The following is a 15,422-nucleotide window of genomic DNA, read 5'->3' as shown; positions in this document are numbered from 1 at the left end:
CAATATTAGATGTTTTTCATTTGAGTGATCAGGCATTGGAATTTGTTGCATAGGTGGTGGAGTTGCCATCCCTGGAGGTTTTCAAGTGGCCTCTGGAAATGGCACTGGGTGATACGGTTTAGTGGCTTACAGGTAATAGTGGTGGCGCTGGGCTGGCGGGTGGACTGGGTAAACTTGAAGATTTCATACAATATCGACGATTCCACTATGATTCTACGATTCCCTGACCCCAAGCGCTGGCGTCCCGGCCAGGCCGCGTTTCCATGGCGACGGGCGGACTGACCATAGAGGTGGCGCCACACCAGAGAGGCTCGTGCGGCTGGGGGCGGGGATATGCAAATCAGGGAGCAGAGTGCCCTCACACGCGATGGCTGCCGGGAGGTGCTGGCGGCTTCACTTGCCAGGACGCAAAATGGCCGCCGGGCGGGGCTGGGGGCGCGCATGTGCGGCCGTGCCGTGCGACGGCGGAGCGGCTGGGGAGCGCCGGTACCGGACGCAGGTAGGAGGCGCCGAGGCGGTGCGCGGGCGTCTCTCCCGCTTCATCGCTTGTCCCGGTTTGTCTCTCTACCCGTAGTGCGGTAGGGTGGCGGAGCCCTCGTCCGCTCAGTAAGGTGCTTCGGGTAGGGTGGCAGAGACACTACCCCCCGGGGGGCCGCCTCTGCAGGGGCAGGGGACATCCCCTTTTCTTGCAGTGGTAGAGCCCTGGTGGATACTTCCCTCTGTTATCGTGGATGATCCCACTTCGGGCCGGGGGGTGCCATCGCTCCCTGGTCTTATTGCCCGTGGGCAGGGGGCTCAGTGCTGGAGCCGGCTCTGCCTCCCGTCAAGGAGAGGCGGCTCTGGCATCGCCCTCTTGTCCTGGAGTGTTCCGCGGGTCTCTGGTGTCCCTGCTGCGCCTTCCCTTCACCTGGTAGGCTTCAACCCCCTGCCGTGGAGCCTGCGGGAGCGCCCACCAGGGAAGGATGGCAGCGCCTCTGTCTGGCCACCCAAGGTTGCCAGGCCTCCCCTCAGCTTGGAGGGTCCTGCGGATGGGGCACAGGGATGGCAGCGCTGCTTGGGCATGTCCAGAGTCACGGTGTCCCCGTGTCCAGCCTGGCTCCCTGTGCTCCTGTCCTGGCCAGGAGGCCAGCGGCTTCAGTTGGGGACCCACTCAGTGGCGTGTGCCTTGTGGCTGCAGCTGGGGCCCTGCGGAGGGACAGTGGCCTTGGGAGGCTGCACAGGTGAAGGGAGTCCCTCCTCCCGGGAAGATGTGTAGCCGAAACTGCTGGTGGCTGCACTTGGCGGAGTGGTGAAAGTTGGAAATTCACCTGGAGTTTCCTCTTAAATCTTAACAAAGAACAGGCAGAATGTCTGCAGTAATCCTCTCTTATAGCTCCTTTGAAGCAAATCTTGGGTTATGTTTTCAATGATGATTTCAAATTTATTTATAGTTTTGTAATTTGAGGCCAGAGTTACTGGACATTGGTTCCCATCTTTGTGCTGTGAGGTCTGTTACAGGATTGGAGCTTACATTGGCAGCAAATGATCAGGAACAAGTTTTTTAATACATCTAACACACTTCCTTTACACTGTAAGACAATGAATTCTTTAGATATGGGATGTTGCATGTTGTTAAGGTAAAAGCCTTGCCAAGTTCCAAGGCTATGAGATCTGCCCAGTTATCTCTATATTGACAAACCTTGTGTTCTTATTAGGTAATGAGATCTGATTGAACAAGATTGCTCAGCTGGAGCACAGCTCCATGGAAGCTACCAGCTGGTTCAAGGTATTAATTTTCTGTGTCACGGTTGTGTTTGCGTGTATGAACTCAGCAGGGGTGATGGAAGCACATGATTGCTTGTAATAAGGAGGGTATGACTTAACCTCATGATGCACAGTCATTAGTTGTTGAATTGGTAAACAGTACTGGGAAGCACCCTCATAACCTCTTTCAGTCATGTTTCCATGCCTGATCCAGGTGGTTTCAAAGTTTTCATTTCTTCACATGTCAGATACAAAGCTGCTGGGAGTCTGCTTTGGGATGTTTGTTCACGTTTCAAACAGGACTGTACTTTATGTTCCCTCAAGAGTCGTTGTTACTGAGGAATTATCTGAGGGTGTTCAGGAGAAGTATGGAGTGGAGAAACTGAGAGTCTTGGAGTTACATTAATTTCTAAGGGTGCATCAAAGGGGTGCACAATATCAATGTTTTGTCAGAGGAGCCTAAATTTTGTGAATTGTATCTAGGAAGGAGCTTTCCTGGGACAGAAATAGGATTTTGAGAGGTAATTTTTTTGTTTAAGTGGAGACTCTTTTGGTTGTATTCATTCACATAGCTCTGTGGGGGATTTCTTGTTTTACTGACAGAGTTCTGCCAGAATCCAGGTAGCTTCGTGGGATGAGGACCCTCTGAGATGTATTGTGGAGGTGTCCTGGGGTACCATATGTGTGAGGGAAGGAGTGTGCAGAACCTGGTCTGTGCTCCCAAAATGGGCTCATCACTGACAGATAACCCTGACCAGACAGAGACATCTGTGACCGTCACTTGCAGGCTCTGGGAGGAGTTGATGTGCCCAGCACCAGTCACAGGGCATCAGCTCTTCCACGGGTGCAGCTCCAGCCCAGCTTCCCTGTGAGTGGGGCTGGACCCCCAGCACCCCAGTCCTGTCTGGCTGTGACAAATGTCTATAAATAGACATTACATTATGTCTATAAATAGACATATAAATAGGGTTTTCTCTCAGGTGGTTTTTCCAGCTTCTGGGTGGATTTATTGTGTGGAAGCTGCAGACGTACAGAGCTGGCTTAGTAAGCCCTCAAAACCCAGAATATGCAGCAGAGGCAGTGTAGTGGCAGCTCGAGCAAGCACAGACATATCTTGAAGTATTATTTGGGATTCCAGCCTGCATTACACAGGGGAGAATGAACACAAGAGCCATCCTGATACTGCAGGCAGGTCTGCAGATGGCTGTTTCAAGTTGCTGAGTGGCAACTTGAGCACATAAAAATCATCTGGCCCTGCTTAAAAGGCTGGCTTGAGCCAAGATTCACATGTATGGCTCTGCTGCTGGCTCAGTACAAGTGGCTTCAGCTGTGGAAGGCTGGAGCTCAGCCGTGTGGTAAGGCCAAGGCATTGCCGAATCACCATGGGACACAGGGACTCGTGCATCCAGCTGTGAGCTGGCTAGGAACTTAGAGCACATGTGTGAGCCCCAAGCTGTGGTGGGTTCCAGACACAGCTGTGTGCCAGCACTTTCAAACAAAAGCTGTGCTTTCCTGGTAGCCAGTATTCCAACATCCTCCTCAGGAAGATAAGATCTATGGACGTCACTGGCAGGAGCCAGATGTCAAATGCGGAGGAGGAAGTTTCTCAAATAAAGACTCATTGCTTTTTAATTTATGAGCTTGTTCCTTTATGACTGTGTTAGAGGTTCAGTGTGAATGAATGATGGCTATTCCCTCCTGCAGCTCCCTTTCCCATTCCTTCTCACAGCCTCATGTTGAAAAGTTCTGACATACTCCATGAATAATTCTCCATCCCAAGGAAAAGGTTATGAAAATACCAGTGTGGCAGTAACAGTGCTTTGGGTGTAGAAGTGAAATCTGCTTTTTACAGACAACTGTGATTTGTTTCCTTTTAACTGCACATTTGCAGATGAGGAGTGGAAAAATATCCATCAAATGACCTAATGACTATCCTAGCAAAAGTGACATCACTGGCAAATATCAGCTGGCTGGAGGCATTGCACATCTGTGAGGGAGCAGAAAGGAAGTGGAACTTCACCCTCTTTGAACAGTGCTGTAGCATTTATATGACAAAATGAGGTGTCTCTGGAAATTTCAACAGCTGTGGTTTGTGCAGCATGTGCTCAGTGAAGCACTTTTAGGATGGGGACAGCATGAAGTGCAGCACTGAGACCAAGTCTTGAGCAGGCTCTGCTTTCACTCAGCTTTTGGATAGCAAAGGCAAGGCCAGGATAAGAATCCCCCTAGTAGGTCACACTGTTAGTCTGTCTGTCCCCATGTCCTGCCCCACGGTGGCAGAGCATATGTGTGGGCACCATTTATGGCCTTTCCACTTGTCCATCCCCAGCCTGCACAGCTGGCTTGGGGCGGTTAGAGGAGATTTCCCCGCCTTGTTCCCTTTAGTAGCTGTTTGTGTACAGCTGTTTTCTGTGAATTTGTCTAATCCTTTGAAGCTGCTGCCCAGCTCTCTAATATCCTTTGGTAGTGAATGTCAGGTGTTTACTACCTGCCAGGTAAAGAAATATTTTAAGCTGACTTCCTGTTAGTTACAGTGAGTGTTCCCAGTTCTTGTGTCCTGACAATTCCATGAAGGGGCCCAGCACTCTGATGTCTTCTGCTCTTCTGTCAGTCTTCTGCAGAAGACTTTTGGTGAGAGACAGAGGACTTACCTCTTGCCTGAACTCTCCCTTCTTCTTAACCTTTGTCTTTACACATTGTGACTCCTTTCCAATTCTTGACCATACAAAATGAAATTTCCCCTTGAGGCTTGTATGTCTTTAATTACGTCTATAAAGGTTCATTGTCTGGCTGAATTCTCTTCCAAGCAGTGTCTTCCTTTTTTTCTGGCCATGGGTTTTGGCCTGGCAGGGATGCAGAATGGTGTCTGAGCTCCACAAGGGCTTTGCAGTTGGATCCAGTTGAGGTCTAGTGCTTTGGCTGGGAGTGGAGCGAGGTGCAGTTTCAATCTAGTGATGTAATTGATTGGAACAAGTGCTCTTCCTGCTTCTTCTGAACTAGTTATGAGGAATTCCTTGGCCTAGGAGGACCAGATGGTTATTTTTGCTTTTCTAATCTTGCCTAGAAGTGGTCAGGCTCATGGCTTCAGGGAAATGCTGAATGGGACTGGCCTTTCATCAGGTTTCATACCCAGACGTTTATTCTTTTGCTTGATTTCCTGCTTGGACTTGCTGCAGCTGGTGTTGCAAGCCCAAGAGGATGGTGTGGTGCGTAGGTTCCTATTTCTTATGTGTTCAGTCTTATCCCACATTGCAAAGCCTCCATGATGTATCTGAGGTGGGTGAATGCAGACCCTGGAGGGCTGAAACAGGAGTGGCACACAGCCCTTTATTTTGCTTTTGACAGTGCCAAGATAACAACCTTTTTGTCACCCTTCATGTGTGTGCTGTGAACAGGGCATGATGGCATGGGCTGGAGAAGCTGATTTGTAGGGGCCTGAATATATGTATTAGGTATGGAATCCCCCGGACAGCCGAGAGCTGTGGCAGCCGGAGAGCTGGGACAGTGGAAGATAGGACAGCTGAGAGCTGTGGCAGCCTGGGAGCTGGGACAGATATGGATATTGTAACTGTGTAATTGAGAAATTGTTAAAAGAAAAGGGGGGAAATGTAGGGGCCTGAATATATGTATTGTTATAAAGGAGTCCTTGTGAATATATATATGTAGTGAGAGTCCTATGTATTAGATAGGTGGGTCCTGTTGCTCTGGATGAGCTACAGCTGTGGGATCCTTGGTTGGGTAGCAGCTGTAGCTCATGAAGGCCTCTGGGATAAAAGGGGGTTGGGTCGAGAGCCCAGAAGGAGCCCCTATGGAAGCCATGAGGAACTGTGCTGCAGAGAGGAGCTGCATAATAGGACCAGCAAGAAGGTATGGACTTTAAGATGGGACTCCAGAAATATGAAATACAATAAGATAACAACAACAATTGGTGACCCCGACGTGATAAAGAACATGCAGCCAAGGAGAAGGTATGGAATCCCCCGGACAGCCGAGAGCTGTGGCAGCCGGAGAGCTGGGACAGTGGAAGATAGGACAGCTGAGAGCTGTGGCAGCCTGAGAGCTGGGACAGATGAAGATAGGACAGCTGAGAGCTGTGGCAGCCTGAGAGCTGGGACAGATGAAGATAGGACAGCTGAGAGCTGTGGCAGCCTGAGAGCTGGGACAGATATGGATATTGTAACTGTGTAATGGAGAAATTGTTAAAAGAAAAGGGGGGAAATGTAGGGGCCTGAATATATGTATTAGGTATGGAATCCCCCGGACAGCCGAGAGCTGTGGCAGCCGGAGAGCTGGGACAGTGGAAGATAGGACAGCTGAGAGCTGTGGCAGCCTGAGAGCTGGGACAGATATGGATATTGTAACTGTGTAATTGAAAAATTGTTAAAAGAAAAGGGGGGAAATGTAGGGGCCTGAATATATGTATTGTTATAAAGGAGTCCTTGTGAATATATATATGTAGTGAGAGTCCTATGTATTAGATAGGTGGGTCCTGTTGCTCTGGATGAGCTACAGCTGTGGGATCCTTGGTTGGGTAGCAGCTGTAGCTCATGAAGGGCTCTGGGATAAAAGGGGGTTGGGCCGAGAGCCCAGGAGGAGCCCCTATGGAAGCCATGAGGAACTGTGCTGCAGAGAGGAGCTGCATAATAGGACCAGCAAGAAGGTATGGACTTTAAGATGGGACTCCAGAAATATGAAATACAATAAGATAACAACAACACTGATTGTACTGATTTAAGAAACCCTTATGTCTCACATAAATGCCTTGTGTTTTGCCTTGGGTCTGTAGCAACTGGCATGTGAGAGAGGGCTCAGCCTGAAAAGCACAAGAGAACATTTCTAGCCCCAGCTCCTGGCCACAAGCTCCAGTCAGTGCAGGTGTGAGGAGTCCTCCTCTCACACTCAGCCCTTGTGAACATACAGCGACTTGTTCTGGCCTAAGGCTGCTGTGTCCACGTGTTTTATTTCTGTGTATATTGCTGTCCAGCCAAAGCATCTTTACTTCAGACTATGGTCCTAAGACTTAGGTCACTCCTAGACAAGCTGGAAACCTGCTAAGGCACTTCTGGTTACTTTTATTGCATGATGGCAGCATGCCTGCTGCAGTTGTGTTTTGGTTGTGTCTCTTCATGCCACAAAGCAGCAGCACTGCTCACCATAAATAACTCCTGTCTGAGCCAGCCCAGGTGCAATAAGCTGTGACTGCCTGGGGAAAGCATTGTGCACATGTGAGGTTACATCACAGCTCCTGTCATTTTTATTTGGATAAAAATTTACGTGAGTACCTAAAAATACCAGTGACTAGGTGTCACTGGTGTCTGAAGGCCACTTTGTTGTTTGCAGCTGTCTGGCTTGATTCTTCCTCTGACCTTGCCTTTAAAGAGCTGGATTAATTGTCTGCTTGCTGGATAACAAAGAACATTACAGGGTAAAGGACAGGGCAGGCTGCTCAGGAGGAGGAAGCCATACCCCCAGGAGCCCACAGCCTGGCTTCAGCTTAATGAAACAGCTTTAGTGCAGCAGACAGCTTCTAGTCTCTTAAATCTCCTCCAATCCACTTTGTAGCAGCTCCTCAAAACAATACAAATTCTGATTGCTGCATACAAAGATTTACCAATTAACTTGATTCACCTTTATTTAAGAAAATTAATCTGTTTTCATTTTATTTTATTTATTTTTTTCTCTCCTGCAGGAGCAACAATGGATTGGCCCCATCAAAGATGTAGTAGGGGTTGGGAGAAGACATCTCACCTGAAATGGAGGTGATTGAAGGAGCTGAACACTGACTGCAACAACATGGGGCTGCGACTGCTGGCTTGTCTTTTCCATTTGCCCACTGCAGTGATCTATGGGTCTCTGTCGCTCTTTGTTTCCATTTTGCACAACGTGTTCCTCCTGTACTACGTGGACACCTTCGTCTCTGTTTACAAGATTGATAAACTGTCCTTTTGGATAGGAGAGGTTAGTTTTTTTTCATTGGCTTCTGCACTCTTTAAGTAGGAAACTCTGAAACTAAGACTGCTCCTTGCTAGAAATGTGAAAACTGTTAGTTGTAACAGCAGTGTTCCCTTTTGGAGAGGGAGCAATGGAGCCTTCCAAGTACTAACTTGGGCTTTTCAGTTTTTCCCACTTATATAAAAATAGAACAAGCTGGGACAAAAAATGCAGAAACTTTGTTCTTAAAGAGTGCCTTTCCTCTGGGGATGTTGGGGTGTTTCACAGGCAGTGAAAACCACTGGCCTTACTGCCAGTTGCCCCAGGCAGGGGCATCATACAGCGGTAATGGGGCAGGGAAGGTGTGCTAGGACAGTTCCTGCTGGTAGCTAGCTCACCATGCCAGCTCAGCACTGCTTGCTTTGGTGACAGAACAGAGCTGTCCTGTGGTTTCACTGTCCTATTTTCTTTCCTAGACAGTGTTTCTGATCTGGAACAGCCTCAATGACCCTCTGTTTGGCTGGCTGAGTGACCGAGTATTCCTTAGCACACAGCAGTAAGTGAAGTTCTGCTTTCAGAAGAGTCTGGGAAGTTGTTTAGTCTCTGGGGAAGATGATGTCAAATTGGCAGCTTTAAAATGATGGTGTGGGAATGGCTTACTGGGCATGGAACTCTTAAATAGCTCCTTTTCATGGCATCTTTGAAGTTCAGTGCTCGTAAATGTTGTTTCAGTACTTGCCTTTTTAGAGAAAGCCACACACACTTATTGGGTGGATGTGGCCCTAACCCTTAACAGTTGTGAGTGGTGCAGAACCTAAAATATAGGCATCTAAAATCTCAAGCCCCTGCTATATGAGCAAGCCTGTTAATGGGGTGTTAGACAGTGTCTGTACATGGTTTGGGAGGCACAAGAGGGAAAAGTACAGTTATTTCCACATGGAATGCCTTAGACCAGTTGTTCCCAACTCTATAGGATGGAAGGCAAGACAGCTCTGTCTTGTTGGCCATTAGCATTTCTCATGTATTTATGTCAACATTGTAATGAAAATAGTGGTGTGACTTCCTGCAACTAGTAAAAAGTCATGAAAATCATTTACATTGCACAAAGTGCAGACAGTACTGCATTGTCAGGGAGACAAATGCTCTGGAAAAAAAAAATCCCTTTTTGGCCTTCTTAAACCCATATTTTCAGTGTTTTCACTATTAGCTGAAAGGTATCTGATGTGGGTGGTTGTTACTTGAACAAAAGCTGTATTAGTGTCTGTGCCACTTACATGACTTCCTTGGAGAGGAAGAATATGTGATCATGCTGGGTTTTGTCCAGGTACGTAAAATATTTTTTTTTCTTCTGTTGCAGGGCAGGAGCAGAGATTTCGTCCCCTGAAGTAGTTCTGAAGAGACTCAGAGCACTAAGCCACAATGGCCCGCTCTTTGCCATTTCTTTCCTTTCTTTCTGGGTTTCCTGGGCTCATCCTGGTTTGCAGTTCCTCCTTTGCCTTTGCATGTACGACAGTTTTCTCACCATGGTTGACCTCCATCACAACGCCTTGCTTGCAGACCTGGCTGTTTCAGCAAAAGACAGGACTAGCCTCAACTTCTACTGCTCCCTCTTCAGTGCCATAGGCTCCCTGTCTGTCTTCATGTCCTATGCAGTGTGGAACAAGGAGGACTTCTTTTCCTTCCGCATATTTTGCGTCCTACTGGCCCTCTGCTCCATTGTTGGTTTCACCCTGTCCACACAGCTGCTCCGCCAGCGTTTTCAGGCTGATGGGAAAGCAAAATGGGACCAGGAATCAACCCTGAAAGAGTAAGGGTCACAAATTCTCAGCAGGGAAAAAGGCCTGACATCGATCTGCAGCAAACTAAATGTGTGAGAAGATCGAGAATGAGGCAAAATTTGTTAATTATCTCTCGTTCTTGTCTATTGATACAGTTTTCAGGATCAGCTGTCACACTGGCTCCTCTGAAAATAGAACAAAACTGTCTTGTGTCAGCCCTAGTCCAAACTGGAGGCAGAGGCCTAACTGGCTATATGGCCATCCAGTGTTTGGAACACAAAATGAGTTCATATCTAGAGAACCCAGTGAGGCCTGTGAGTGGTGAAATGTCACAAGCAGCTTATGAAAGCATTCATGCTTGAGCATGAGACCGCATTGCTGCCCATGTCCTGTGGAATTGGACAAGTGAATGTCTCTCTCTGTCACTCACTTCAGCTGCCTGATAGTGGCTGGGCTGTTGGTAGGCCACACCAAGCTGATTTTCCCTGTTCAGCTCCTTCCTTGGGCTGCCTCACTTGTCATCTCTTATGAGCTGCCAGCATTATGCTGTAGTAGCAGCAGATCCTGATGAGATCTGCCAGGTGAGCTAACTGCAGGGACCTGGAAGAGGAACGTATAGTAGAATGGCAATCAAGTTATAGACTCCACTGTTTTGATTGGTCCAGGAATATGAAAGGTCAGGATGGGGGCTGAGGAGAGACAGCTCTGCATCTACACAGGGAGAGCTGGTGACTCTGTCTTGGTGTGAGGGATTTATGGTTGCTTTTTATCCCTCCTTTTCCTTGAGGCTGTACATTGAGAAACTCTCCGTCCCCCAGGAGAGGAGGATCACCCTGGCAGAGTATCTCCAGCAGCTCTCCCGGCATCGCAACTTCCTCTGGTTTGTCTGCGTGAATCTCGTCCAGGTAGGCACAGAAATGACACACTGCAATTCAGAGGATGAGTGCTGGCTCTGGCTTTTTGAGATGGATGATTCAGCAGTATGTAAGTTCCTGAGGAAAGGCAGAGATGTTCCCAGCACCCACTTGCTCTTGGAGCCTCCTGCACATGCTGGCTGATTCAGCAGCTGGTAGCCACTCTCCCTGCCTGTGACTGAGGATACTTCCTGAGCAAGCTGTGGGGTGCCCCTTCCTCTCTGCAGCGTAGGCTGGGTTATGGGGGCTGATGAGCTCTGTGCAGCCCATATGGGGTGCAGAAGCACAGGGCCTGGCTCACAGAGGGGATGAGTTTAGGAGTGCTGTTTGCTGGCGTAGCTGTCAGCACAGTCTCCTTTCCCTTTCCGTTTTCCTGAGGCTCACATCACTGTTCTCACTGTCCAGCTGGATCCATCTCTCAGCTGGCTTTTATCATTTCTGTTCTTCACCCTCTTCAGTGATGACTACCAAATGCAGGCAGCCTGCCAAGCTTTGTGTGCTGCAGTCATGGCTCCCTGAGGATCCCTCAGTTTCCCTCAGGCAGATGCTGGTCTGCATCTTTGTGTTCAAGCCTCACTGCCTTACCTATGGCCTCCTGCCGGCTGCCTCCTCCCTCCTGCCATGCCACTGTCTCTCCCAGCCTCTGGTCCCTGCTGTCACGTGCTGGCCCTGTCTGTCCTAGCAGCACTGTGCTGTACAGCTGGGCAGTGGGGATGACTTGGGCACAAAGTGGGCATAGCTGATGGCATTGCAGCTCTGCAATCTTCAGCCAGCAGTGTCGGAAATGTCACAGCCAAGGTCTTGCTCTGCTGAAGTACTCCAGGCCTGTCCTGCATGATCCTTTGGCATGGGGCTCCTAGGACAACAGAGCCCAGAGGGCTGTTAGCTTTTTCTGTTCTTTCTCACTGCTGTTCCTGCTGACCAGCTCGTCTGCATGCTGCCTTCACAGGTTTTTCACTGCCATTTTAACAGCAACTTCTTCCCTCTGTTCCTGGAGCACCTGCTGTCAGACCAGATCTCTGTCTCTACTGGATCCTTCCTGCTTGGTGAGTTTCAGGTGGGACTGGAGGGAGTGGCTAAGTTACACAGGACCTGGCCCAAGTCTGGGTTTGCCCTTCCCAAGCTCCATCTGGGGAGAGGTGTGCTCACATGCAGGACTCTGGGCTGTACGATTCACACATGCACGCACCCCACATGTTTCTGTGGGACCTCTGAAGTGTCCTTCCTGGGCACAGAAGTAACTCAGAGCCTTTTCTATTAAGGACAAGCCTGGTGTGCTGGACACCAGGCTCCAGAGAGGTATATTGCTCTGAGCACTAGAGGCTGCAGAATGCAGTGTTCTCAGGATGCAGCAGAGAACACAGCCCTAAATTTCATCCCTTCTGCAGCATACAGACCATTTCCAAGCTGCCACAGATATGTGGGCATTGGTGCTAGAGTTACCCTGGGAGGGTTCTATGCAGGCCAGGTCTGGTCAGGCAGTCCTGCCTCTCATTTCTGCTCCAGGGCCTCTGCATGACACTGCACAAGTCTTTTTTTCCTTTCTGTCCATGAGGTTGATGGAAGAAGGTCTCCCTCTGTAGGAAAGTGTGTGCTGTGCCACAGAGCCGTGGAGTAAATCTGCCGCAGCTTTCTGTATATGTATGTTCTGTATATGCAGAGGAGCTGCTCTGTATTGTCCTGCTGGCAATAGCCAACCATTCTGTCTCTCTTGGTATCATGTCTGGGGGCATGGTGGAAGGTGAAACTCCATCAAGCTGTTTCTGCATCTGTCTCTGCTCAGGTGTTTCCTACATTGCCCCCCATCTCAACAACCTCTACTTCCTGTCGCTCTGCCGCCGCTATGGGGTTTACGCTGTGGTGCGAGGACTCTTCTTCCTGAAGCTGGCTCTGAGTGTTGTCATGTTCCTGGCAGGACCTGATCAGGTGTATCTGCTCTGCATCTTCATTGCCAGGTAGGCAAGCACTTCCCCTGCCCTCTGCTTCCTGGGAAGCAAAATGCATTGTCCCTGTTCTAAGAAGAGGAGTGGAAGTCAGGGAACAGGGGGCAGGATCATACATAGGCCATGTGGTTTCCAGCTCTGACAGTACATGGGACAGCTCACTGCAGAGTTCACAGGCTGTCCTGCTGCAGAGTGAGGGAGGCAGTGATGTTCAGGAGGTCACAGACCAGCAGGACTAGTGGCAGCTTGCACATGCACTTGCCAGCTGCTGAGAGCTTCTCACCTCTGCAGCCCTCGGTGTGTGCTGCAGCTGCCTGTGAGCTGCAGGTCCAGTGTGTCCTGTCCCCAGGCCTGTCTGTGTGGGAGGTCAAGACTGATCTGAGGTGTCTCTGCAAGGTACAAAGTCTTACTGATAGTGGTGTTCCTCTTCTGTAACAAGGGCACCTGAAATTCTTATTTCAAGTATGGGGAAACTTTTTCAACCCTTGCCATTTTTTATGATTTGTCACATTTGTCCTGTCATTTGATAGTCCTGTTCAGTGCTTTGCCTGTTGTTCTGCAGCAACCGCGTGTTCACAGAAGGGACCTGTAAGTTACTCAACCTGGTGGTCACTGATTTGGTGGACGAGGATCTAGTCCTGAACCGTAGGAAGCAGGCAGCCTCAGCCCTGCTCTTTGGGATGGTGGCTCTGGTCACCAAACCGGGCCAGACCTTCGCCCCTCTGATTGGCACCTGGCTGCTCTGTGAGTACACAGGTAAGGATGCTCCTGGGGAGAGCAGTGGAGCAGAACAGGGCAGAGTTCAGTGTCTGGCACCTTGTGCTGTGCCCTGGGTGGGTGCAGAGGGCTCTTCAGTTGCTAACCTGTGCCTGGTCTCTGCATCTCCACGGCTGGTCACTCAAAGAGAATGGACAAAGATCCATCCCCACAGCCCCATTCTCACAAACTCTTCTCTGACACCAGGCTACGACATCTTCCAGCGCAACCCCCTGAACAACGTGGTGAGTGCCCAGCCGAAGCTGGAGCCTGCCATGGCCTTGGAGCCGACTCTTCGCCAGGGCTGCTTTTACCTCCTGGTCTTTGTGCCCATCGCGTGCGCCCTGCTGCAGCTCCTCAGCTGGTCACAGTTCAGCCTGCATGGGAAGCGCCTGCAGGTGGTGAAGGCTCAGCGGCAGAGCCTGACACAAGGCCAAGCACCAGAGGTCAAAACAATCTAAGGGTGCCTGAGCCCCCAGGATGCTGCTGGTTCCAGGCTGGTGCTGGAGGGCAGGGATGGTGGGCTGAGAGAGCCTGATGTTCATGGTTCAGCTGTGAAATGCTGTGATGCCAATGTTTGTTCACTCCAGGTGGTCATCACTGGGGAAAGCAGAGAGGTCCAGCATGTGAGGGGCCTGAGATAGATCGCTTGATCTCAGGAGCAAGAACATTTTATCCCAGTCCCAGGGAGCAGAGAGCTGCTCATTCCAGTAAAGAGGTGCTGGGTTGCAGGTGCTAGAAAACAGACACATCCCCAATGTGCTTTTCTGCATTGGGCATGACTCTAGGGAGCCACAGCCTCTGCAGCTGAGCAGGAGACTGTACAGGGAGTCCTTCACTAGAGCCTTTCACTCTTGTGGAGTGGAAGGCTCCTGAGGGACCAAGTGACCAAGGGAGTGATTGTCAAACAGGAGCAGGGATGACAGGACCTTGAAGGCCTTTCCCAGTAACTGGTAGAACCCTCCCACTAGCAGTTCTGTGGTTCTTGGACCAAATCCATTCTTAAGCATTTGTTGTTCACAAGACAATATGCTGCACAGCCAGGATGTGCTGGGTGTGCTGTTTTATGCTGAGGTTCCTTTCTCTGTGGCCTTGTAGAGGAAGTTGTTGCTGGCCTGGAAAAGGTGCTGGGCTCAAACTGAGTTCAGAGCCTTGAGCTGTATCATTTCACTGGGCATCCCATGCATGTGTTTATTCCTCATTTGCCCTCCACAGCCCCTACTACTCAGTGCTGTCACACAGCTGTACCATGAGCCCCCTCCAATTCTGGGTGAGGTCAGGGAGCCAGCCCCTAATCCAGCCACTGGAAGTGCCTCCCTGCCCAGGGCAATCCCAGGTGACCTGGTGAGGCAGCCTGGTGCCCTGCCCTCTGGCAGGAGAGCACAGCCTGAAGGAGACACCAGGTCTTGCTTTTGTGCCTTTGATTGCTCTTTGGAGCCTGTCTGACACAGTACTGGGCAGTCACAGGGATTTTACCCCTGTAGGGAGGGGCAGACACCTCAGCTCCTCTGTGCTAGAAACAGCACCCAAGTTAGATCATCTCACCTGCTGAGAGCAGGTCACAGAGAGCTGCTGAGCCAGGGACCCTAGGAGAGCAGGTGCTTTGGTCTCCCTGGTTTTGGCTGAGAGCAGACTGACAGGCAATCACCAAAGGGGTCCCTGAGGCAAGGGAGTGACTCCTCAATCCCTGTAATGTGTTTGGGGGCAGGGAGAAGGGATGTGCCAAAGCCTGTGCCTGCCTGCTGCAGGAAGGTGGGCTTGGTAGGCAGTGTTTGAAGCTGTTGCACGTTGAGGGATGTTCTTTGTTTAGTCCCAGATTCCCTCTGGGGTCTCAGCCCACCAGCCTGCCATCTTGCCTCAGGACATGGCTGCCTTCTGTCTTGGACCAAGACATTCCTGCCATGAGGCTGCTGTAGTTCTTACTGGTTCAATCATAAGTAATTTGTGCAACTTCTGACCAAGTTTGAGAATGATTCTCCATTTCATAAATTAAAGATGATCTTTTTCTGAAATGCTTGATGATTTTCTTCTAGCCAGTGGCTCTATCCTGGCTGGGTGGATGTGGTGCTGTGGGGACATAGCTGTGGCTGGGTGGAGACAAGGGGACAGCTCCTTCTCCACAAAACTGCACTGAGGCTTGGCTGTTTCTGCAGGGGGCAGAGGGGAGCACCTGCCTTTGAAGGGAGGCATCACTTACTCCTGCTGCTTTGGAAGAGCCCAGAGTTAGTCTTATCCTGTTCCTACACCAGTGGGTGCTGGGGACAAAATGGGACAGTCATAGCACTGGGCACTGTGCCACCTTCCCTGTGAGAACTACTCACTGCTATCTCTGCAAACACCTGGGCTAGCACCAGCTT

At 50.1% G+C, this 15,422-nt stretch overlaps 1 protein-coding gene across 3 annotated transcripts; it reads left to right on the top strand.

Moving 5' to 3' along the window:
* Positions 1 to 427: 427 nt before the first annotated feature.
* Positions 428 to 15,077, top strand: MFSD13A (major facilitator superfamily domain containing 13A). Of its 3 annotated transcripts, none has more exons than XM_059477537.1 (10): positions 428 to 499; positions 1,695 to 1,765; positions 7,433 to 7,701; positions 8,151 to 8,230; positions 9,032 to 9,481; positions 10,240 to 10,357; positions 11,364 to 11,412; positions 12,150 to 12,321; positions 12,872 to 13,065; positions 13,273 to 15,077. In XM_059477537.1, the coding sequence occupies exons 3-10, from the start codon at positions 7,537 to 7,539 to the stop codon at positions 13,524 to 13,526; spliced, it is 1,482 nt and encodes a 493-aa protein (XP_059333520.1). In that variant the 5' UTR covers positions 428 to 499; positions 1,695 to 1,765; positions 7,433 to 7,536; the 3' UTR covers positions 13,527 to 15,077. The 3 variants fall into 3 exon arrangements, with proteins under 3 accessions (XP_059333520.1, XP_059333518.1, XP_059333519.1); XM_059477535.1 differs by having other exon boundaries at positions 11,316 to 11,412; XM_059477536.1 differs by lacking the exon at positions 1,695 to 1,765 and having other exon boundaries at positions 474 to 499; positions 11,316 to 11,412.
* Positions 15,078 to 15,422: the final 345 nt, after the last annotated feature.

The sequence above is a fragment of the Ammospiza nelsoni genome, chromosome 8, assembly GCF_027579445.1.
Source record: "Ammospiza nelsoni isolate bAmmNel1 chromosome 8, bAmmNel1.pri, whole genome shotgun sequence".
Classification (NCBI taxonomy): Eukaryota; Metazoa; Chordata; class Aves; order Passeriformes; family Passerellidae; genus Ammospiza; species Ammospiza nelsoni.
The sequence above is the reverse complement of the archived record's forward strand: the minus strand, read 5'-3'. Positions and strand labels throughout refer to the sequence as shown.

Excerpts from the sequence above, each read along its gene's own strand:
- MFSD13A (XM_059477535.1), top strand. The coding sequence starts at position 7,537 with ATGGGGCTGCGACTGCTGGCTTGTCTTTTCCATTTGCCCACTGCAGTG. Across the intron at positions 11,413-12,149 it reads TACTGGATCCTTCCTGCTTG|GTGTTTCCTACATTGCCCCC; the intron begins GTGAGTTTCAGG and ends GTCTCTGCTCAG. Across the intron at positions 13,066-13,272 it reads GCTGCTCTGTGAGTACACAG|GCTACGACATCTTCCAGCGC; the intron begins GTAAGGATGCTC and ends CTCTGACACCAG.